This window comes from Boleophthalmus pectinirostris, unplaced genomic scaffold, assembly GCF_026225935.1.
Source record: "Boleophthalmus pectinirostris isolate CB_2022bp ecotype Guang Dong unplaced genomic scaffold, ASM2622593v1 HiC_scaffold_16, whole genome shotgun sequence".
NCBI lineage: Eukaryota > Metazoa > Chordata > Actinopteri > Gobiiformes > Gobiidae > Boleophthalmus > Boleophthalmus pectinirostris.
In genome coordinates this window covers 37346183-37371667 of record NW_026571095.1, presented here as the reverse complement: position 1 = coordinate 37371667, position 25485 = coordinate 37346183, and the positions used below count along the sequence as shown (strand labels likewise).

Sequence of the window (25485 nt, the reverse complement as noted above, 5' to 3'; positions counted from 1 at the left end):
ATTTTCATTCTTTTTTTTTTTGGTCATCATAATTACAAAGCTGCTGCGTCTCTGTAATGGTGTTTTAAACTTTCACTGACAATTTGAAACAAAACAAAAAAATCCTCCATACAACCTTTAACTGTCAGTGTTTGAGGAGAACGTGCAAACTCCACACGGAAAGACCTGGGAGTCAAACCAGGAACCTTCTCACTGTGAGGCATCCTGGACATCTGGTTCATTTCTTTGTAATTCCCGAACCTATCTGCATGAAACAAAAACTGACACAAAGTTCAGCCTCCTCTCTGTCACGAGAAACAAACTAAAGTCAGATGATTTTTTCACGAGAGCTTCAGAAAGTGGAGCCCTTATTTTACGTTTCCGCTTAAAGAACTTTACACCAGAGAATTAAACAAGTTTGTGGAGATGATCCCAAAACAAAGAATGAGAAGGAGAAATAAAAACCAACCCTGCTCCACGCGGTTACCTGCAGGACTGATGGGGGGGTATCCTCGGTGCTGCCCCCCAGAGGACGAGCCGTGCAGGTGCAGCAGGTCTCCGGACGGGGCGGAGGAGCCGGGCGGGGCGGAGGGGGCGGCGGGGGCGCGAGGCTGTAGCCCCCCGGGGAACACCATCGGCTGGGCGCTGCTCTGAAGGTTCTCCAGCAGGTCCTCCAGCTCCGAAGACTGAACACAAACACAGAGACGAGAGCAAAAGTGAGAACGGAACAAGAAACATGAAGCTCAGACACTTCAGAACAGGTTTGGACGAGGTTAAAGTGCACAGGGAGGGCATCTGACACACAGGGACATGTCTGTAGACGTCTAAATGTTTATGTACAAACTGAAAATGATTAAGTGGTAGAGAATGAAAGAGCATAAATACATCAAGAATCTCAGACTTCCGGTCATCGTACAATTCATACTGGAACGGATCCTCCAAAAAAGTGATCATCAAACCTCCATGTTTGTTTTCCCAGTGGGACGTGTGTCTAGTGTCAAAGTCGATCTTTTCAAGTCTTTTGAACCATATCACTTTTGTTTCTGATTCTGATATTGTCGTATTTTAGTTTTGGGATTTGGACGTCGTCATTGTGCGGTTGTTTTGAATCCGTGTGTCGTTCGTTCATTCGTTTTTCAATATAAAACCAAAAATAAGGAAACGAAAAAAAACAACAGTTTTCTTCATTATTTGTCTCCAAAACCAAAATGAAAAAACAGATAATGATTTGTTTTTTCAGTTTTCGATTTTGTGTTTAAATGAAAAATGGAAAAAAAGGATAACGGCCGTTTCTCGCTTACGTGACTTCTGTGACTGCGATGCCGGACTGAACCAGGACTGATCCAGGTCCGGGACCAGACTGAGACCAGAGTGGACTCCGAGCTTTGACTCCGAGTCCGAGCCTCAGCTTCGAGCTCTGGCCCTGTCGTAGGCTCTGAGCCTCCAGTCTGGTCTTGGTCTCAGTCCCGGTCTTGGTCCCGGACCTGGATCAGTCCTGGTTCAGTCCGTATGTGGTGCAAAAGTTCAGCATCGCAGTTACAGAAGTCATGTAAACGGGAAACGTCCGTTATCTGTTTTTTCCATTTTTCATTTAAACACAAAATCAAAAACTGAAAAAATGAATCATTATCTGTTTTTTTCATTTTGGTTTTGGAGACAAATAATGAAGAAAACTGTTGTTTTTTCACTTTCTTATTTTTGGTTTTATTTTGAAAAACGAACGACACACGGATTTTGGATCCTAACAGCGGAAAACAGCTCGAGAAATGTGTTTGTGAACTCCATAAATGCAAAAGTGAATCAGATGTGTGTGACTCAAACCTCTGTTCAAACTGTTTCTCTTCCCAACGGAATTGAAAAATAGTGAAAGGTGAAGGTGATGGGCAGGATTGATCCACAGGAAGAACCAAAAAGGAAACATTTGACTGACTAAGAAATCATCCTGAGTTTACAGAGAACATTTTGTATGTGGAGCAACGACAAAACAAAATCCTGATCTCTCACTAAATCTTGTTTACGAATTTAAAAAGTCAAGGCCAAAGCAAAAGTCTCCAACTGTTCACCAAGAAACACCTTCCACTGCAAAGAGACCAAGACGTGATGTTTGTGTAAAAACCACAAGAACAAGAAAGTGCAGCTTCAGTCTGTTTGTCTTCTGCTCCTCTAACATTAACAAACAGGATTTTCTCTCTCTCTTCTCTGTCTCTCTCTCCTAGTATCTCTCTCTCTGTCTCTTCTTTCTGTCTCTTTCTCCTTCTCTGTCTCTCTCTTCTCTCTCTCTTGTCTCTCTCTCTTTCTGTCTCTTTCTTCTCTCTCTCTGTCTCTCTCTCTCTTCTCTCTCTCTGTCTCTCTCTCTTCTTCTCTCTCTCTGTCTCTCTCTCTGTCTCTCTCTCTCTCTCTCTGTCTCTCTCTCTGTCTCTCTCTGTCTCTCTCTCTCTGTCTCTCTCTCTCTCTGTCTCTCTCTCTCTGTCTCTCTCTCTGTCTCTCTCTCTGTCTCTCTCTCTCTCTCTCTGTCTCTCTCTTCTGTCTCTCTCTCTCTCTCTGTCTCTCTCTCTCTCTCTCTCTGTCTCTCTCTCTGTCTCTCTCTCTCTCTCTCTGTCTCTCTCTCTGTCTCTCTCTCTCTCTCTCTGTTTGTGTGGACGTTCTCTTCCTGTGGTCATTACACTGATGAACTGAGGCTAAAAATAAACTCAGAGAAACAAACTCACGTGGTCAGAGAAAGAGAGAGAGAGAGAGAGAGAGAGAGAGACAGGGGGAGGGAGGGAGGAGGAAAGAAGAGAAAGAGAGAGGGAGAGAACAAGAGGAGGAGAGACGAGTGGGGATGAAGGAGAGAAGAGAGAGGAGAGAGAGAAAGATGGAGGGAGAGGAAAGAGGAAGAGATATTTACTGTGTGAAACGTCGGAAGTCGTGAACATGAAGAAAAAACATGAATGAGACGACGAGTGTTTATATTTATGACTTTTACAATACGACCTGTTTCACTCTCACCTGCGGGCGCTCCTGTCTCACCTGCGGGCGCTCCTGTCTCACCTGCGGGCGCTCCTGTCTCACCTGCGGCGCTCCTGCCTCACCTGCGGGCGCTCCTGTCTCACCTGCGGGCGCTCTTGTCTCTCTCGTCTCACCTGTGGGTGCTCTTGCCTCACCTGCGGGCGCTCTTGCCTCACCTGCGGGCGCTCTCGTCTCACCTGCGGGCGCTCTTGCCTCACCTGCGGGCGCTCTTGCCTCACCTGCGGGCGCTCTCTCACCTGCGGGCTCTTGCCTCACCTGCGGGCGCTCTTGCTCACCTGCGGGCGCTCTTCCTCACCTGCGGGCTCTCGTCTCACCTGCGGGCTCTCGCTCACCTGCGGGTGCTCTCGTCTCACCTGCGGGTGCTCCTGTCTCACCTGCGGGCTCTCTCTGCTCACCTCGGGCGCTCTCGTCTCACCTGCGGGTGCTCCTGTCTCACCTGCGGGCGCTCTCGTCTCACCTGCGGGCGCTCTGTCTCACCTGCGGGTGCTCCTGTCTCACCTGCGGGGCTCTCGCTCACCTGCGGGCGCTCTCGTCTCACCTGCGGGTGCTCCTGTCTCACCTGCGGGCGCTCTCGTCTCACCTGCGGGCGCTCTCGTCTCACCTGCGGGTGCTCTCTCGTCTCGTCTCACCTGCGGGTGCTCCTGTCTCACCTGCGGGCGCTCTCGTCTCACCTGCGGGTGCTCCTGTCTCACCTGTGGGTGCTCTCGTCTCACCTGCGGTGCTCTCGTCTCACCTGCGGGTGCTCTCGTCTCACCTGCGGGTGCTCTGCTCACCTGCGGGCGCTCTCGTCTCACCTGCGGGCGCTCTCGTCTCACCTGCGGGCGCTCTGTCTCACCTGCGGGCGCTCTCGTCTCTCGTCTCTCACTGCGGCGCTCTTGTCTCACCTGCGGGTGCGGGTCTCTTGTCTCACCTGCGGGCGCTCTGTCTCACCTGCGGGCGCTCCTGTCTCACCTGCGGGCGCTCCTGCTCACCTGCGGGCGCTCCTGCTCACCTGCGGGCGCTCTGCTCACCTGCGGGCGCTCTTGCCTCACCTGCGGGCGCTCTTGCCACCTGCGGGCGCTCCTGTCTCACCTGCGGGCGCTCTTGTCTCACCTGCGGGCTCTGTCTCACCTGCGGGCGCTCCTGTCTCACCTGCGGGCGCTCTCGTCTCACCTGCGGGCGCTCTCGTCTCACCTGCGGGCGCTCTCGCCTCACCTGCGGGCGCTCTCGCCTCACCTGCGGGCGCTCTCGCCTCACCTGCGGGCGCTCTGCCTCACCTGCGGTGCTCTCGTCTCACCTGCGGGTGCTCTCGTCTCACCTGCGGGCGCTCTTGCCTCACCTGCGGGCTCTTGTCTCACCTGCGGGCGCTCTTGTCTCTCTCGTCTCACCTGCGGTGCGGGTGCTCTCGTCTCACCTGCGGGCGCTCTTGCTCACCTGCGGGCGCTCTTGCTCAGCGGCGCTCTCGTCTCACCTGCGGGTGCTCTTGTCTCTCGGTCTTGACGGTGGCTCTGCTCGTGTCGCTCGTCTCCATCTTCAGGGCTTTGTCCAGGATGCCGTTATCGTCTCTGTCCAGCAGGTAGCGCAGCAGAGCGTTGTCCTTCTTCTTGGGGCTCCCTGGAGTCTGCTCCTGTCTCCTGTCGCCCTCCGCACCTGTCGGCTCGGCTGGATCTGCTGCTGCACCTGTCGCGCTCTCCTTACCTGCGGGAGGAGGAAACAGTTACTTTTACTCCAGTGACTTTTAGAAACAATCAGTCAAACTTTATTTAAGTGCAAACTGTAGTTTTCAGAGCTCACACATGGACCTGTGCTCCTAAAACCGATACACATCTGATCTTCTGACATGTGACTTCAGTCTGAACGGTCAGGTCACATTCATCCCACCTACACTTCAGACTCAGAGTCTCGTCAATGGAGGGAAAGCGAAGTTAGAGAGTTTATTCATATTTTGTGGGATCTGTGTTCAGAACAAATTGAAGGAGGGTCCAGTCAAGTGTTAAATCCAAACAGTGATAACTCTTGGTTCTCACTTACATATCCTTAACAAACTGGTTTGAATATTTGCTTCATATAGTTTTCTACCATATGGTACAAGATTAGGTTGAAAAACCTCTTACTTTTTGACTCAGAGATTTTTTATTAAGAAAGTTCATGGTAACGGAGGGAAAAGTAACCGGAGGGAAAATTGTACAAACAAGTAGAAGGTGCAGGATTTTACATCATTTGTCGGCTTTTTTCTTCTGAATACTTTAATATTACTTCAAAATGAAAGGAAACTATTTCTATAAAATATGTCAGTCCTTCCAAGAACATTTTTATCATTTTAAATACTTTTTTTTTTTAAAATCATGTCCCTTCATCAACAGTTCAAAGATGGAATAACACAAGATATGATGAAATACATCCATTTATTTACATGATTTTCAGGTCTTTGAAATTTGGGAAATAATTTTTGTTCCATGTTTCATACATGGTCTGTTTAAAACGGATGGAACTTTAGAACCAAAAATGGTCCAGAAAAAAGGTCAACAGTTTCATAAACTAGAGTACATATGTATCTGTTCAATACATTTTTATATCAGATGAATTAACTTGAATTTTTGGCCTTGTTGTTTACTTCTGCTGGACCGGGACCAGGAGTCTTATTGGAACTGGGCGGGTTTTGAAATGACTGACAAAGAAATGTCCGAGCGCGGCTACAGACAGACCTGACTCCAACGTCAACGAAAAATAAAGATCCTGAGCAAAATCCAAGGAGGATAAAGACTCAAACAAACGAAGCGGCTGTGGACGTGTGACCTGAACATTTTACCAACAACTGGACCGGATTTTAGGAGCTCGATGTGACGTCGTCGTGTCCTCCAGTGCACATGCGGGACACTTTTGCGGCGTTTAAAGTTCACACTAGAGATCACACACAAGTCACATTTAATTGAAAATGTGAACGAGCTCGCAGAAAAATCCAAATTGAGCATAAAGCATCTACAAAGCAGACCCCTCCAGACCTCACAGACCTCGTCTCTCCCAGAGTCAAACCAAGTATTGGACCTTCAAGAAACAGGTCAAAACTTCCTCAGAGCCAAAAAAACCCTATAATTATAACGCACAACCGGAATTATCCCACCAAATGAAGTCAAAACTAACAATCGTTGACTTTAATCTCAGTTTTTGTGTCCGTACCTGTGGCTTCTGCCGTCAGCTTGGCCAGTTCCACCGGCGAGGAGCTGTTCTGGAGGAGCCTGTGCAGGATTTTGTGTTTTTGCTTCAGCGATGACGAGTGGTTTCCCTGGCCCGCGCCCGCTCCCAGTTCCCCGTCTTTCCCCGCCTCTTCCCCAGGCGAGCCCGGGTCCACATTCTCCAGTTTACTGTTGGTGAGGAGCTGCAGGAGTTTGGTGTGACCTTTGGCGTTCAGAAGTTGGTTGGGGACATCTCCGAGCTCCTCCAGGTTTCCGTCCTCTTCTTTGAATCGGTCCTCGCCGGATTCGCTCCCCCCGAACAGATCCGAGTCTAAACCTGACTTGGTGATGTTCGGAGGGCTCTGAGACGTGGACTTTTTCCTTCTGGATTGTGACGAGCTCCCGACCGAAGATGGAGATTGCTGGGGTGAGTTGTTTTGGCTGCTACAGTTGCTGCTGGCGACTAAACCTGGGCTTTTTCTGTGTGGCGGAGGAGAGTTTGTGGAGGGCTGAGGGGCAGAGGAGACGTACGGGCTGCCCAGAGACGGAGGAGGCGGAGAGGCCGAGGAGCGACCCCCGGGAGAGGAGCAGGAGCTGGGGTGAGGACCAGAGGAGTGACCCCCTGGAGAGGAGCAGGAGGTGGGGCGAGAGGCAGAGGAGCGACCCAGGGGAGAGGAGCAGGAGCTGGGGTGAGGGGCAGAGGAGATGGCCCCTGTGTCTGGAGAGAGGGCGGAGGGAGCGGGGGAGCTCAGGGGGGACACAGGCTTTGGGACGACAGCAGGGGGCGCTGGTGTGTCAGAGGTCAGGTCAGGCATGTTCTGCTCCCTGCAAACACAAAAACAGAAAATATGAAAGTGTATGTACAAGCAAAAAAGTGAAATACTCTCCCAACCTTCCATGACCTCGGCTTTAGAGGGGCTGATTCTCGGCTTCTCCTTGTAACCTCTGTAGGTTGTAACCTCTCTATGATGTGTCTTCTGTAGGATGTGACCTCTGTAGTGTGTTGCCTCTGTAGGATGTAACCTCTGTAGAATGTAACCTCTCTTTGATGTGTCACCTCTCTGATGTGACCTGTGTAGGATAAGTCCTCTGTAGGATGTAAACTGTCTATGATATGTCTTCTGTAGTATGTGACCTCTGTAGGTTGGAACCTCTATGATGTGACGTCTGTAGAATGTTACCTCTGTAAGTTGTGACCTCAGCAGGGTGTGTCCTCTGTAGGATGTTTCCTCTGTAGAATATGACCTCTCTATGATGCGACATCTGTCGTGTGTGACCTCACTATGATGTAACCTCTGTAGGCTGTTACCTCTGTTGGATGTAACTCTCTATGATGTGCTGGATGTACGATGAGGCCTTTGTAGTGTGTGTCCTCTGTAGGATGCGACCTCTGTAGAATGTTACCTCTCTATGATGTGCCCTCTGTAGAATATAAACTCTCTATGATCTGTCCTCTTTAAGATGTGACCTCAGTAGGGTGTGACGTCTATAGGATGTTTCCTCTGTAGAATGTGACCTCTCTATGATGCGACCTATGTTGGATGTTACCTCTCTATATGTCCTCTGTAGGAATGTGACTTCTGTATGATGTGTCCTCTGTAAGATGTGTCCTTTGTAGTGTGTGTGACCTCTGTAGGACATTACCTCTGTAGGATGTAACTCTCTAAGATGTGCCGGATGTAAGATGAGACCTTTGTAGTGTGTGACCTCTGTAGGATAACACCTTTGTTGGGTGTTACCTCTCTATGTGTCCTCTGTAGGATACGACCTCTGTAGAACATTACCTCTCTATGATGTGTCCTCTGTAGAATATAACCTGTCTATGATATGTTCTCTGTAGGAATGCGACTTCTGTATGATGTGTCCTCTGTAAGATGTGACCTCTGTAGTGTGTGACCTCGGTAGGATGTGACCTCGGTAGGATGTGACCTCTGTAGTGTGTGACCTCTGTAGTGTGTGACGTCTGTAGTGTGTGACCTCTGTAGAATGTGACCTCTGTAGGACATTACCTCTATAGGATGCGACCTCTGTAAGATGTGTCCTTTGCAGTGTGTGACCTCTGTAGTGTGTGACCTCTGTAGTGTGTGACCTCTGTAGTGTGTGACCTCTGTAGTGTGTGACCTCTGTAGGATGTGACCTCTGTAGTGTGTGACCTCTGTAGTGTGTGACCTCTGTAGTGTGTGACCTCTGTAAGATGTGTCCTTTGCAGTGTGTGACCTCTGTAGGATGTGACCTCTGTAGGACATTACCTCTATAGGATGCGACCTCTGTAAGATGTGTCCTTTGCAGTGTGTGACCTCTGTAGGATGTGACCTCTGTAGGACCTTACCTCTGTAGGATGTGCAGGGACATGTAGAGCTGGGGTTCGTTGGTGGCGGCAGATCGCACCAGTTTGCTCTTGGTGTGGGCGGAGACCAGGGTCCCGTCAGACAGAGTGAAGCGGTACAGAGGACTGAAGGCGTGACCACAACGGAGAACTGCAGAGACACAGGGAGAGAGGATTTAACGACGGGGACAGAGACCAGAGAATAATCCATAATCAAGTCAGTGAACACAGATTTGAATATTCTTAAAGATGTACTATGTGACTTTGTACCAGTTTTTACTAATGTGTGCATTGTGTGACTGTGGTAACGTCTGAACATTCTGTCATAAACACGCAGGCACAACACCCCTGACCTTCTTGCTGGTGCTTCTTGGCGTAGGACATCTCTCCGTCCTTCTGCAGGTGGAAGCGTTGGATGCAGCGTCGGACCAGGTCCTCCCAGCCGGGCTTCATGGAGGCCCGGAGCAGACTCGTGTCCAGAGACGTGATCTTCCCCTGGAGGTCCTGCCTCGTGGTGAAGCTCTCGTACGTGGAGGTCAACGGTCGCTCCTTGACCGGGACTCTCCGAGCGACGCAGATCAGACACGACTGGAAATCTGGAAACACAAACCGGCACAAAAACAGACGTCAGAACTGGACAAGATTTAAACACTTTTATCAGGTTCTTCATCTTGTTTTCAGATTTATTTTCTACTTACTGGTTCTAAGACTGGTTCATTTTAGTTTAGAGGTCGTTTATTTTATGAGAACTTGTCAAGTAAAATGATCTTGCTGCGTGGACAGATAATTTCACTACTTTTAAGTCACTTTCTGATAGATTTAAATGTTTATATCTTAAATTTTGGCCAAGCTTTGTTGCAGTGTGGTACTATAGTGGACAGTGGCGGAGTTGGCAATTTGGGGGCCCTAGGCGAACTTGAGTTTGGGGCCCTCACTATAATGCACATTTTTTATTTTATTTTATTTATTTATTTATTTTTATTGTATTTATTGTCTGTTTTTCCCCATTGTTCTTGAGACATCTGAATCTTTATTTATTTGAATTATTGTGGATTAGAAACTTGTCTTATTAGTTTGGTCATCGACTAGAAAACCAGAACAGAAAGTAGTTTTTTTTTTTTTGCTCGTACAACTTAAATTTTTGTTTACATCCATTACATTTTATTATTATTATTTTTTTTTATGATTATTTTTTAAAAGTAAAACGACTCTCGTTTAATGTCATACTGAGAAAAAATCTAATTGCTGAGTCCTCGGTCGTTTGTGACACTGAGGGCAACTGTTTGGGGGCCCCTCCAGGTTTGGGGGCCCGAGGCAGCTGCCTACTTTTGCCTAATGGTAGCGCCGCCTCTGAGGGTGGAATCATTAAGAAGAACCACAATCCACATTCTAAAAACATGGTTCAAACATCATAAACATGTTTAACATTTAAACTTTGAAGTAATGACTTTAACGTTTCCTGGTCCTAAAAAGCTTTAGGTTTATACGCTGGGTTTAATTCTGCAGAGCTCAGAGAAAAGGAGGAAAGATAATTTGGGACATGGGGCACAAAAGATGCTCAAATTGTATTTAAAATCAACCAGAAAGTGCAAAATGACAAATGATTAATTAGAATTTTCTTAGGGAGAACCCCCAGACCCCACACCTCCACACTGATGGTTCCCCTGTTAGTTTTTTTTAAATAATAAGATTAAAAAAGACCGAAGTTTATCCGTAAACTCGCCGCACCTTCTCCCTCTTCTTTGATGGACTGCGGCTCAGACACAGCGAAGCACTGCAGCGTCTCGTACTTCTGCTGCCCGGAGTCTGGCGCCTCCTGCGGGTGCGGGGGCTCCCGAGGGTCCTGCGAGTCCTGTGAGTCCTGCGAGTCCGGGGCGGGCGTGGCGGGTGTGGCGGGTGCGGCGGGCGTGGCAGGCGCAGAGGCCCTGTCGCTCTGGGGGTTGATCAGCATTCGACAGGTGAAGGTGCGGCTGTTTCGACCAGACGACTCGGTGCAGCGATGGTTCACTGGAACAGGAAAAGTCACACACAGATCAGAGGTTTGTTTTGTTGGTTTGAATCCATTTGTTTTTCAATATAAAACCAAAAATAAGAAAACAAAAAAACAACAGTTTTCTTCATTATTTGTCTTCAAAAACAAAATAAAAAAATGGATAATGATTATTTTTTTCAGTTTTCGATTTTGTGTTTAAATGAAGAAACAGAAAAAAACAGATAACAACCGTTTTCCGTTTACGTGACTTCTGTGACTGCGATGCCGAACTGAACCAGGACTGATCCAAGTCCGAGACCAGACCGGGACCAGAGCGGGACTGAGACTGAGACCAGTGGTCCGAGCGGTTCCGGGAAAAGTGAGAATGTTCTGTGGACTACAGGTCCGGTCGAGCTGCTCCGGTCCTCCACGCTCAAGAACCACGACTGGTTCCGAGGTGGAGCAAAGCATCAAACTGACGCTTTCACACCAACGAAAACGAACCGAACTAAGAACTTTGGGTTCAAATGGACCAGGTCCGGGACCAGACCGGGACCAGGGTGCTACTGAGACTGGGACCAGACCGGGACCAGAGCAGGCCTGAGACCGAGATAAGACCAGGACCAGACCAGGACCAGACCAGGACCAGACCGGAGGCTCAGAGCCCACGGCAGGGCCGGAGCTCGACGCTGAGGCTCGGACCCTGCGGAGGCTCGGAGTCAAAGCTCGGAGTCCGCTCTGGTCCGGGTCTGGTCCCGGTCTGTCCCGGTCTGTCCCGCTCTGGTCTCGGATCTGGATCAGTCCTGGTTCAGTCCGTACGCGGTGCAAAATCCGGCATCACAGTCACGGGAGTCACTTAAACGGGAAACGACCGTCATCATTTTTTCCATTCTTCATTTAAACACAAAATCGAAAACTGAAAAAACTAATCGTTATCCGTTTTTTCATTTTGGTTTTGGAGACAAATAGTGAAGAAAATTGTTGATATTTTTGTTTTCTTATTTTTGGTTTTATATTGAAAAACGAATGAACGAACGATACATGGATTTATTTTGTGTTGATTTTTAACAGAGAATAAAACAGAATAAACTGGATTATGTTACACAGAAGATTAGTTACTATTTCAGATTATTTACAGTTGCTTTGCCTGGAATATTCCACAGTATGGCATTAAACATGTCTATCACTTGTTTTCAGATTTATTTTCTACTTACTCATTCTGAATTGGTTGTATAATCTTAAAAACTAAATGTCACAGATATTTCTTCCATAACTCAACTAGTCAGAAAAACTTAAATTTAGGCAATAAATGTTTAAAAAAAGCTACAATCCATTTACCCGAGTTTTCCCTGCAACATTTCACTTGTTTTTAGATTCAGTGACGCAGATTTACTTGATACTCGAGTCTGTTTATCTCAAACTTAACTTAAAATAAACTTATTTCCAGCTCATGAACTCTGACCACAGATGATTCCTTCTAGTCTAGAGGTCGTTTATTTAAAAAGAGCTTGTCAAGTAAAATGATTTTGCTGCGTGGACAGATCATTTCTTTACTTTTAAGTCATTTTCAGATAGATTTAAGTGTTTATATCTTAAATTTTGGCCAAGTTTTTTAACAGTGTGGTCAGTATATTAGTTCTGTTAGGTCTGTAGTTCTTAGGGTCTGTTCAGATCAGCGAGTCAAAAAACGCGCTGGACGCCTCTAGTCTCTATTTGGGAGAAAAATAACTGACGCTCATCCAGGACGTCGGTTGTCGTGGAAACAAGTGCCGAGTCCAGGACTTTTCCCGGGACGATGGAGCAGACTGAGAGACTTTAGTGTTTTTATTACATGAAACCATCAGAGGAGGTGATTGGCTCGTCAGCTGCGGCGTGTTTATATTTATACTCCACTAATGACACGCTAATGGTTTAGTCCTGGTTTAGTCCTGGTTCAGTCCTGGTTTAGTCCTGGTTCAGTCCTGGTTCAGTCCTGGTTTAGTCCTGGTTTCAGTCCTGGTTCAGTCCTGGTTCAGTCCTGTTTAGTCCTGGTTTAGTCCTGGTTCAGTCCTGGTTCAGTCCTGGTTCAGTCCTGGTTTAGACCTGGTTTAGACCTGGTTTAGACCTTGTTTAGTCCTGGTTCAGTCCTGGTTCAGTCCTGGTTCAGTCCTGGTTTTGTCCTGGTTTAAACCTGGTTTAGTCCTGGTTCAGTCCTGGTTCAGTCCTGGTTTAGTCCTGGTTCAGTCCTGGTTCAGTCCTGGTTCAGTCCTGGTTCAGTCCTGGTTTAGACCTGGTTTAGTCCTTGGTTTAGTCCTTGGTTTAGTCCTGGTTTAGTCCCGGTTCAGTCCCGGTTCAGTCCCGGTTCAGTCCCGGTTCAGTCTCGGTTCAGTCCTGGTTTAGTCCTGGTTCAGTCCTGGTTCAGTCCTGGTTCAGTCCTGGTTCAGTCCTGGTTCAGGGTTCAGTCCTGGTTTAGTCCTGGTTCAGTCCCGGTTCAGTCCCGGTTCAGTCCCGGTTCAGTCTTGGTTCAGTCCTTGTTTAGTCCCGGTTCAGTCCTGGTTTCAGTCCTGGGTTAGTCTTGGTTCAGTCCTGGTTCAGTCCTGGTTAGTCTGGTTCAGTCCTGGTTAGTCAGTCCTGGTTTCAGTCCTGGTTAGTCCTGTTTAGTCCTGGTTCAGTCCTGGTTCAGTCCTGGTTTAGTCCTGGTTTAGTCCTGGTTTAGTCCTGGTTCAGTCCTGGTTTTAGTCCTGGTTTAGTCCTGGTTCAGTCCTGGTTTAGTCCTGGTTCCTGGTAGTCCTGGTTTAGTCCTGGTTCAGTCCTGGTTTAGTCCTGGTTCAGTCCTGGTTCAGTCCTGGTTCAGTCCTGGTTCAGTCCTGGTTTAGTCCTGGTTTAGTCGTGTCATTCGGTCCAGTGTTTGTGTATATTGTTGCGTATATATATTTATACTCTTTCTCTTTCTTCTCCTTTTTCTAGATAATAACATGGGTACGTCACTGGATGCCCCTCCCTGATTGGTTAACACGGCATGACGGACCAAAAGTTCAGCTTTTTCAACTTCTGACACCGACGCCCTGGACGTGCATCCAGAGTGTCGACGCCTGAACGCTCAAGACGCGCCGCAAAAACACACAACGCCCAAACTCTTGGGCAGCAGTCTCTTTATCAGTGCATTTGTTACTATATTAGTTAGTAGGGCTCAGGTTAGTTACAGTACTGTATTTATGTCAGTACTGTAGTTATGTCAGTACTGTATTTATGTCAGTACTGTAGTTATGTCATACTGTAGTTATGTCTGTACTGTAGTTATGTCCGTATGTAGTTATGTCAGTACTGCGGTTATGTGTGTACTGTAGTTATGTCAGTACTGTAGTTATGTCAGTACTGTAGTTATGTCAGTACTTTAGTCATGTCCGTACTTTAGCCATGTCCGTACTTTAGTCATGTCCGTACTTTAGTCATGTCAGTACTGTAGTTATGTCAGTACTGTAATTATGTCAGTACTGTAGTTATGTCAGTACTGTGGTAATGTCAGTACTGTAGTTATGTCAGTACTGTAGTTATGTCAGTACTATAGTTATGTTTGTACTGTAGTTATGTCTGTACTGTAGTTATGTCAGTACTATAGTTATGTCCGTACTGTGGTTATGTCTGTACTGTGGTTATGCCAGTACTGTAGTTATGTCAGTACTGTAGTTATGTCAGTACTATTTTATGTCAGTACTGTAGTTATGTCAGTACTGTAGTTATGTCAGTACTGCGGTTATGTCAGTATTGTAGTTATGTCAGTACTGTAGTTATGTCAGTTCTGTAATTATGTCAGTACTGTAGTTATGTCTGTACTATAGTTATGTCCCTACTGTAGTTATGTCAGTACTGTAGTTATGTCAGTTCTGTAATTATGTCAGTACTGTAGTTATATTTGTACTGTAATTATGTCAGTACTGTAGTTATGTCAGTACTGCAGTTATATCAGTACTGTAATTATGTCAGTACTGTAATTATGTCAGTACTGTAGTTATGTCAGTACTGTAGTAATGTACTGTATTTATGTAGTTATGTTTGTACTGTAATTATATTTGTACTGTAATTATGTCAGTACTGTAGTTATATTTGTACTGTAGTTATGTCAGTACTGTAATTATGTCAGTACTGTAGTTATATTTGTACTGTATTATGTCAGTACTGTTAGTTATATTGTAGTACTGTAGTCAGTACTGTAGTGTCAGTACTGTAGTTATGTCAGTACTGTAGTTATATTTGTACTGTAATTATGTCAGTACTGTAATTATGTCAGTACTGTAGTTATATTTGTACTGTAATTATGTCAGTACTGTAGTTATATTTGTACTGTAGTTATGTCAGTACTGTAGTTATGTCAGTACTGTAATTATGTCAGTACTGTAATTATGTCAGTACTGTAGTTATATTTGTACTGTAATTATGTCAGTACTGTAGTTATGTCTGTACTGTAGTTATATTTGTACTAGTTTGTACTGTCAGTTAGTGTCAGTACTGCAGTTATGTCAGTACTGCAGTTAGGTCAGTACTGTAGTTATGTCTGTACTATAGTTATGTCCATACAGTGGTTATGTCAGCACTGTAGTTATGTCAGCACTGTAGTTATGTCAGCACTGTAGTTATGTCAGTACTGTAGTTATGTCAGTACTGTAGTTATGTCAGTACTGCAGTTTTGTCAGTACTGTAGTTTTGTCTGTAGTATTAGTTCTTGGACGTGTCTCTGTGTGTTTCTTCGGAGTGTCTCACCCAGACTCTTGGGCAGCAGGTTCCTCACAAACTCGGCGTGGTCTCCCACATGCAGGACGCTGTAGACGCTGGAGCCCATCAGCGCCTCCTGCTGGTAGTGCAGGTACTGACTCACGTTCTCCGACACAAACACGATGTTCCCCTCCATGTTCACCACGAAGAAGAAGCCGTCCAGAGCCTGAGAGGAACACACCACACACAACTCAGGACACAACACAACATAACACACAACACAACAACACACAACACACCATAACACACAACACAACAACACAACAACACACAACTGAGAACACAACACACAACACAACAACACACAACACAACATAACATAACACACAACACAACACACAACTGAGAACACAACATAACACACCACACACAACTGAGAACACAACACAACACACAACAACACACAACATACAACACACACAACACACAACTGAGAACACAAACATAAACACACACACACAACTGAGAACACAACACAACACACAACAACACACAACACACAACACAACAACACACAACTGAGAACACAACACAACACACAACACAACCACACACAACTGAGAACACAACACACAACACAACAACACACAACACACAACAACACACAACACACAACACACAACTGAGAACACAACACACAACACACAACAACACACAACACACAACAACACACGACTCAGAACACACAACACAACACACAACTGAGAACACAACACAACATAACACACAACACACAACACAACAACACAAACTGAGAACACACACACACACAACACACACAACACACAACACAACCACAACACACAACTGAGAACACACAACAAAAACACAACACACAACACACAACTGAAACACAACAACAACACAACACACACAACACACAACAACACACACACAACACACACAAACACAAACAACACACACACACAACACACAACAACACACAACACAACACACAACACACAACTGAGAACACAACAACAACAACACACACACACACACAACACACAAAACACACACAAACACAAACAACACAACAACAACACAACAACACACACACACAACACACAACACAACACACACACACACAACAACAACACACAACACACAACACACACACACACACACAACACACAACAACAACACAACAACTGAGAACACACAACACACAACACACAACAACACACACAACAACACACAACACACACACACACAACACACACAACACACAACACACAACACACAACAACAACACAACAACAACACACACACAACACACACCAACACACAACACAACAACAAAACAACAACACACAACACAACAACACACAACTGAGAACACACACACACACACAACACACAACACACAACACAACAACACACACACACACAACACACAACACACACACAACACACAAACAACACACAAACTGAGAACACACACAACACACACACAACACACAACACACACACACACAACACACACAAACACACAAACACACAACAACAACACAATAACACACCACACACTCAGAACACAACACACACACACACACACACAACTGAGAACACACAACACAACATAACACACAACAAACACACACTCAGAACACACAACTGAGAAACAACACACACACACAACAACACACAACACAACAACACACAACACACAACTGAGAAAACACTGAAAACACACAACACAACACACCACACACAACACACAACTGAGAACACACAACACACACAACACACACAACACACAACACACAACACACAACACACACAACACACAACAACAACACACAACTGAGAACACAACACACAACACACAACTGAGAACACACAACACACACACGACACACAACTGAGAACACAACACACAACACACACACAACACACACAACACAACACACACAACTGAGAACACACAAACAACACACAACACACAACAACACAACTGAGAACACAACACAACACAAACACACAACACACAACTGAGAACACACAACACACACACACAACACACAACTGAGAACACAACACAACATAACACACAACACACACACTGAAACACACAAACACACACACACACACACAACTGAGAACACAACACACAACACACACAACTGAGAACACAACACACAACTGAGAACACAACACAAACACACACAACTGAGAACACACACACAACAACACACAACAACAACAAACAACACAACAACACAAGAACACAACACACAACACACACACACATGAGAACACAAACACAACACACAACTGAACACACAACTCAGGACACACAACACACAACACACAATTGAGAACATCGACCTGAGGCCCGAGGGGGTGAGGGGTTAAATGGGAATGTTCTACCACGTTATAAAAAGGTCCCTCAGGTCGGGTCCTTCAGAGTCTCTGAGTTAAACCTGTTAAAACATCTCCAGGACCTGAGCTGGTCTTGGTCAGGACCTGAGCTGGTCTTGGTCAGAACCTGAGCTGGTCTTGGTCAGGACCTGAGCTGGTCTTGGTCAGGACCTGAGCTGGTCTTGATCAGGACCTGAGCTGGAGGATTTGACCCGCGGTGGAGGTTTTGACTTGAGTGTTCAGAGGAAACCCTCACAGACACAGGGAGAACACGCAAACTCCTCACAGAAAAGACCGGAGAGTCGGAGCAGGAACCTTCTTGAACCACTTGTTCTTTTGAATTTCAATTAAAGCTCCGTTCACACTGGTTCGTATTTGATTTGTTTTGGTTATGGGAGCAGTGTTCGTTCACATTAATCCGATTGAAAAACGGCTCCAGAGTCTGAACGATCTGGTGCCTCCAGCTCCACGAGTTCATGTTGGTCCAGATGTGACGGGGACTGTGTGGACTCCTGAAAACTCTGATACTCTGATGTAGTTCTGTCACCGCCGAACTCATTCACCCACAAAACACTAAGAGTCTGAATATGTGTCCATTCATATAAACGTGTGTCTGTGTGTACGACCTGCACACGTATAAACTCTGAAAAGTTTCACATGAACCATCTCCACATTAGAACTGCACAAACACTGGAGCACTTTAAATCCTCGCTCAAAACGCACCTTTTCTCCCTGGCATTTCTCTAGATCAGGAGTGTCAAACTCATTTTGGTCCGGGGGCCGAATCCAACCGACTTTGATCCCAAAGTGTCCGGATCAGAAAACTCATGTCATATAAACCCCAAAAATAACAACCAGTTCAAATATTTGTGCAGAGAAAACACAAATCTATAACAGAAATCCTTTTTTAATTGATGAATTTGAATTGATTTCTTTTACTAAATATTATAATATTATGAACAACCTGAAACTTTAAGAAAAATGTAATTTCAACACAAACTTTGAACATGAACTTGTCTGTAAACAGAATAAGTCAATTTTTGTTGTAAAATCCTGCACTCGGCTCCACTTTTCTCATGTTGGACATTTTTCTGATGAGGGTGTCACGGTCAACAGTCAAAACGATCGTCCTTTAAGAGCGTTTGGAAAGAGACAAGTCTTCATTTGTGCTGCTCTGGTGGGAGGGGCCACGTACAGAGACGCTGGAGACGCTGCTGTGATAAACACCACAGAAAATTAACACGATTTTAATAGAAAATATCATTAAAATATTTTTGTAGAAAATCACCCAAGGGCCACATTAAAGGTCTTGGAGGGCCGGATCTGGCCCCCGGGCCGTATGTTTGACACCTGTGATCTAGAGTTAGAAAGAGACACCTTGGCACCTTTCTGTTATTTTATATATATACTATTGTTGTTGCTTTGTCAACTGTATGTTTTATTTCATTGTTCAGCACTTTGGTAAGCTTTGGCTCTTTTAAATGTGCTATACAAATAAATTTGATTTGATTTGATTTGATCTCCAACACGACAGAAACACAGAACATCACCATCAGCAGAACATCCCTCTGTCACAGAGAGAACACTCATATTCACTGAGTCACTGTGTCCTTTAGACCGACAGAAACTGAACCACATCAGCGACACAAGGAAAGAACGTTTTTTATCAGAGCGTTTAGTTTATGTAAATGAGTCATGTGGTTTTAAGTTTTGTTTCTGTAAAACGCAAACATATGTGCTCAAAGCTTGTGTGGATAGAGAAGGATTGTGGACGCAGAAACAACGTGTCTGGACGCAGAACTTTTCCAATACGGTGATACGTTTCAGTGTAAACGTAGCCTAAAAATGAAAAACAATAAAATGGGAAAACAGTTTGTTATTTCATTTTTATGTTTTGGTGTCAAACAAAACAAAACAAAAGCAAAAAAAAACAAAAAAATGACCCGACCTTTTTTGCACCACGGACCGGTTTTATATCAGACAATATTTCGTGGACTGGAGGGTTTGGGGCGTTTGAGAGGAGGAACGGTGCGCAGTCCGGCGGCATGGTTAAGTCCTGGATTTAGACCCTGTTTTAGTCCTGGTTTAGACCTGGATTTAGTCCTGGTTTAGTTCTGGTTTTAGTTCTGGTTTTAGTCCTGGTTTAGTCCTGGTTTAGACCTGTTTTAGACCTGTTTTAGACCAGTTTTAGTCCTAGTTTTAGTCCTGGTTTTAGACCTGTTTTAGACCTGTTTTAGTCCTGGTTTAGTCCTGGTTCAGTCTGGTTCAGTCCTGGTTTAGTCCTGGTTTAGTTCTGGTTTAGTCCTGGTTCAGTCCTGGTTTAGTTCTGGTTTAGTCCTGGTTTAGACCTGGTTTAGTCTGGTTCAGTCCTGGTTTAGTCCTGTTTTAGTCCTGGTTTAGTTCTGGTTTAGTCCTGGTTCAGTCCTGGTTTAGTTCTGGTTTAGTCCTGGTTTAGTCCTGGTTTAGTCCTGGTTCAGTCCTGGTTTAGTTCTGGTTTAGTCCTGGTTTAGTCCTGGTTTAGTCCTGGTTCAGTCCTGGTTCAGTCCTGGTTTAGTCCTGGTTTAGTCCTGGTTTAGACCTGGTTTAGTCCTGTTTTAGTCCTGGTTTAGTCCTGGTTTAGTCCTGGTTCAGTCCTGGTTTAGTCCTGGTTGAGTTCTGGTTTAGGATCAATAACATTGAGCTGTTTTGTCAGAACTCCACATGAACCACGGCAGGATTTAGTTTTAAATGACTAATATTCAAACTGCGATTTAGATTTATTTGTGAATAATTGACAGATGTTTTGACGTCAGTGATCAAAGAAAAAAAAAAAGTAAAAAAAAAAAAAAAAAAAAACACAAATGAAAACAGAAAAAAATAAAGTGTTTCCATGACGCTGGAGTCTGAGGCGCGACCTGCATCTGAACACCAGGGTTAAACTCCACTCTGTCACTGTTTACACTGATTTACATAGATTAAAGAGAAACTACAGCAGACAGGGAGTGACAGGAGCAGGCAGGAACTGGCAGGACCTGACAGGGGCAGACAGGAGCAGACAGGAGCAGACAGGGGCAGACAGGGGCAGAGTCCACGTAACGACCTGCATCTGAACACTGGGGTTAAACTCCACTTTGTCACTATTTACACTGATTTACTCAGATTAAAGAGAAACTACAGCAGACAGGGGCAGACAGGAGCTGACAGGAGCTGACAGGAGCTGACAGGGGCAGAGTCTGAGTAGCGACCTGCATCTGAACACCGGGGTTAAACTCCACTCTGCCAGTGTTTTAACTCAAATTAAAGAGAAACTACCGCAGACAGGAGTAGACAGGAGCTGACAGGCGCAGACAGGAGCTGACAGGTGCAGACAGGAGCTGACAGGTGCTGACAGAGGCGCAGGGACTGGACCATACACTAATATAATAACAGAAGCGGACTGAACCGACAGTTAAAGGGGTTATAATTTCTCCTGTGCACGTGTTTCATTTCAAACTCTAAAATCCAAAATGACTCAGTATTTAACTCGTTTTATTGAATTGTTTTATTTATTTAAACGAGATTAAATCCAGTCCCTCGATAAAACAAAGACTGAACTCGCTCTTGGTTCACACTCGGGGGTCTGGAGTTGTTTACGTGCTGCATGCTGGGTCAACACTGACACAGAGGAATTGTGGGTAAGCGTGAGGTGACACAGAGAGGATTGTGGGTAAGCGCGAGGCGAGCGTTTGTAGTTCTTTGTTGTAGTTTTTCGCTGACGGAGCAGAGCCGTATTGAGCCGCGGTCCATTGAGTCACAGGAGCACGACACGGGGCTAAAGTCCACACACACACACACACACACACACACACACACACACACAAACAACAAAACGACACAGTACAAATACACAAAGCGGCCGACGCACGCAGTACAAATACACACGAGGAGTACTGCGAACGGGGTCAACTGCGAGTCCCGGTGAAACGCTGAGCCGGCGTGACTCCGTAAAGACTCAGACGCAGGTTCACGGTTCGTTCGCGTCGCTGTGATTATCTCTCGCGTCTGCGTCTACGGTCGAATGTTCAGCGGTTTCCACGGCGACGCAACGAGCACATCGGCAAACAAACAAACAAACACACGGTTCGAAAAAAGTTTAAAGATCGTCTGAAAACTCAAGAGAAAAACTGGGGGGGAAAAAGTGAATCTCAGTGTGTCGTTCGTTGATCTGTTTTGTCAAAATAAAAGCAAAAATTTTAAAAAAAATGAAAAAAAAAATAAAAATGTTTTCGTCATAATTTGTCTCCAAAAACAAAATGAACGTGACTTAAACTGCGATGCCGGAATGAACCAGGACTAAACCAGGACTAAACCAGGACTAAACCAGGTCTAAACCAGGACTAAACCAGGTCTAAACCAGGACTAAACCAGGACTAAACAAACCAGGACTAAACCAGGACTAAACAAGGTCTAAACCAGGACTAAACCAGGACTAAACAAGGTCTAAACCAGGACTAAACCAGGACTAAACCAAGGTCTAAACCAGGACTAAACCAGGTCTAAACCAGGATTAAACCAGGTCTAAACCAGGACTGAACCAGGACTAAACAAGGTCTAAACCAGGACTAAACCAGGTCTAAACCAGGACTAAACCAGGACTAAACCAGGACTAAACCAGGACTAAACCAGGAAACCAGGACTTTAAACCAGGACTGAACCAGGACTAAACCAGGTCTAAACCAGGACTAAACCAGGACTAAACCAGGACTAAACCAGGACTAAACAAGGTCTAAACCAGGACTAAACCAGGACTAAACAAGGTCTAAACCAGGATTAAACCAGGTCTAAACCAGGACTGAACCAGGACTAAAACAAGGTCTAAACCAGGACTAAACCAGGACTGAACCAGGACTAAACAAGGTCTAAACCAGGACTGAAACCAGGTCTAAACCAGGACTGAACCAGGACTAAACAAGGTCTAAACCAGGTCTAAACCAGGACTAAACCAGGACTGAACAAGGTCTAAACCAGGACTGAACCAGGTCTAAACCAAGACTAAACCAAAACTAAACCAGGTCTAAACCAGGACTGAACCAGGACTAAACCAGGTCTAAACCAGGACTGAACCAGGTCTAAACCAAGACTAAACAAAGACTAAACCAGGATTAAACGAGGTCTAAACCAGGACTAAATCAAAACTAAACCAAAACTAAACCAGGTCTAAACCAGGACTAAACCAGGTCTAAACCAGGACTAAACCAGGTCTAAACCAAAACTAAACTAGGACTAAACCAAGACTAAACTAGGACTAAACCAGGTCTAAACCAAAACTAAACTAGGACTAAACCAAGACTAAACTAGGACTAAACCAGGTCTAAATCAGGACTAAACCAGGTCTAAACGCGGTAAGTGATCTTAAAAAAGTCTTTGGGGAAGTCAAACTGTAAATAGTTTGGAATTAAAATATTCTCCTTGGAGTTTACATGGAAATAAAAATTCTGAATTGAGGTTTATATACAAATTTTTATCCAGAATCAAATTATTTTTATATTTTTAACCAGAATTAAAGCTCTGGTGTAAACGTGACATGTGTCTTTCAGTGTTTACTCACAGAGGATTAAACTACAGACCACAAGCCCCGCCCACATCCACTCAGGCCCCACCCCCTCAGGGATAATCCCCGCCCCTCCTCTGAACACTCTCACACTCCAGTCTCTGCTGAGTCTTTTCAAAACCAAAACACAGAAAGTTCTCTTCACTGGGACCAGATCAGAGTTTTGTGGAGTCACGTGACTGTGATGTACGAGTCAGGTCTGTGGAGAAGCGAGCCAGCTCAGAGTGAGGACCATGTTTTAAAGTGCAATAAACACAAAAAATACAAAAAACATGCTTTTGTTTTGGTAATTTTTTTCTTTTTTCCTTCATTTTTGTGAAGTAAACAAGATCAAGACGAGGAATTAGAGACAAACGACCGATCAGACGCAGCGTAAAGACGTTTCTAATGGGTCCAGTCAAGTGGTAACGGAGGGAAACAGGGTCAGATTTTTGACATTCAAATGTCTCTTATTCAGAAACTAGAGGAACTATTGAAATAAGTAAAGTATCAGAATGTAGGAAAGAGTTACACTCCAACAGGGTCAAGTTAAACCTGTGAGATTCTTTCAAGTTCAAGACAAAAAATAAAAAAAACTCATGTCGGTAACGGAGGGAATGAAATATGCAGCACTTTTTGGTCAATAAATCCAAACAGTGATAACTCTTGGTTCTCACTTACATATCCTTAACAAACTGGTTTGAATATTTGCTTCATATTAGAGACGGGCATTCAATGAAATTTTCTTAATCGATCGTCGGAAGAATTAACGATCGATTATCGAATTAATCATTAACGTTTTTATATTAAAATGATCATCATTATTATTACTATCTGCACTAATCTGCATAAATAAATTCAACTTTACGACATATAAACATAACGACTCTAGAGCCACATCAGCTGTTTGACATTATAATGTGTTTAATTCAGTTTTGTTCAAATCTCACAGAAACAAAACTTAAAACCACATCACTAATTTACATAAACTAAGTGAAGATAAAACTCCAGCTCTTGTGTCGCTGATGTGGTTCAACTTGTGTTGGATTAAAAGACATGACTCAGGTGAATACAGGTCAGTGTGACCAGATTTGTGTTTGTCAAAACCAGGACAGCGTACGGGGGGAGGGGGGCGGGGCCTCGTCATCCACATTGAGCGACTCTCACCTGGAAAAACTTTTTCCACTGGACACAGAAACATATGTGCTGCTTTATCCACTGTGCACATGGACTCACACTTGTCCCAACGCAACGGAAAGTGTGGAATTTCTTCTACAAATCCTGGTTAAATCCACATTTGTGCTTCGGTTCGTTACAGACTGACCCACTGTTTGTGTCTCGCTCCTTCTGATGCAGAGACACATGTACACACCTGTTTGGTCACGATACACACAAACATACATTCAGTTTGTCCATTAAAATGAACAGAATCGATGAAATTCTTAATGATCAATTATCGATTAATCGACTAATCATGTCCATCCTCACTTCATCATGAGATTTTTTATTAAGAAAGCTCATGGTAACGGAGGGAAAAGTAACGGAGGGAAAATTGTACAAACAAGTAGAAGGTGCAGGATTTTACATCATTTGTTGCTTTTTTCTTCTGAAAACTTTAATATTACTTCAAAATGAAAGAAACTATTTCTATAAAATATGTCAGTCCTTCCAAGAACATTTTTATCATTTTTAAATACTTTTTTTTTTTAAAAATCATGTCCCTTCATCAACAGTTCAAAGATGGAATAACACAAGATATGATGAAATACATCCATTTATTTACATGATTTGCAGGTCTTAAATAATTTTTGTTCCACGTTGCATAATAGGGCTGGTATCATTAAGAAGTTGCCGATACGATACATATCTCGATACACTGCACTTTCGATTCGATATGATATATTTCAAATCGATTTGATACGGTTCAATAAAAAAATAAATCTAAATCATGTCTGTGATACTAAAAGTCTTTGTTAAACCACTTCTTCTTGTGCAAAGTTCATATGAAACACAAACAGTTTAATCATCAAAACAGTAAAAATGTCAAATGCGTCGCAAAAATGAGTTTCCTTTCACTCCACAAGCCACAAAACTGTAGCTGTAAGAACATAATTTAGTAAAACACACCTAAAAATACTCTTGCTGATATATCGATACAGTAGCCCACGATATCGATACTGTATCATCACATTAAACGATACGATATTTCGATATTTTTGCACACCCCTATTGCGTACATGGTCTGTTTAAAACGTATGGAACTTTAGAACCAAAAATGGAACAGAAAAAAGGTGAACAGTTTGATAAACTAGAGCACATATGTATCTGTTCAATACATTTTTATATCAGATGAATTAACTTGAAGTTTTGGTCTTGTTGTTTTCTT

The 25485-nt window shown here is 44.4% G+C and overlaps 1 protein-coding gene across 5 annotated transcripts in view; it reads right to left on the bottom strand.

Moving 5' to 3' along the window:
• The window catches only part of LOC110155739 (nuclear receptor coactivator 2-like), a 37310-nt gene extending 21952 nt beyond the window's left edge, over window positions 1-15358 (bottom strand). For all 5 annotated transcript variants that reach the window (XM_055151985.1, XM_055151989.1, XM_055151986.1 and 2 more), the window contains exons 1-7: window positions 15176-15358; window positions 10195-10473; window positions 8820-9062; window positions 8470-8617; window positions 6145-6965; window positions 4439-4665; window positions 467-665 (exon numbers count right to left, since the gene is read on the bottom strand). In XM_055151985.1, coding sequence (XP_055007960.1) covers window positions 467-665; window positions 4439-4665; window positions 6145-6965; window positions 8470-8617; window positions 8820-9062; window positions 10195-10473; window positions 15176-15323 — 2065 coding nt within the window. In that variant the 5' untranslated portion in view covers window positions 15324-15358. The remainder of the gene's footprint in view (window positions 1-466; window positions 666-4438; window positions 4666-6144; window positions 6966-8469; window positions 8618-8819; window positions 9063-10194; window positions 10474-15175) is intronic.
• Window positions 15359-25485: the final 10127 nt, after the last annotated feature.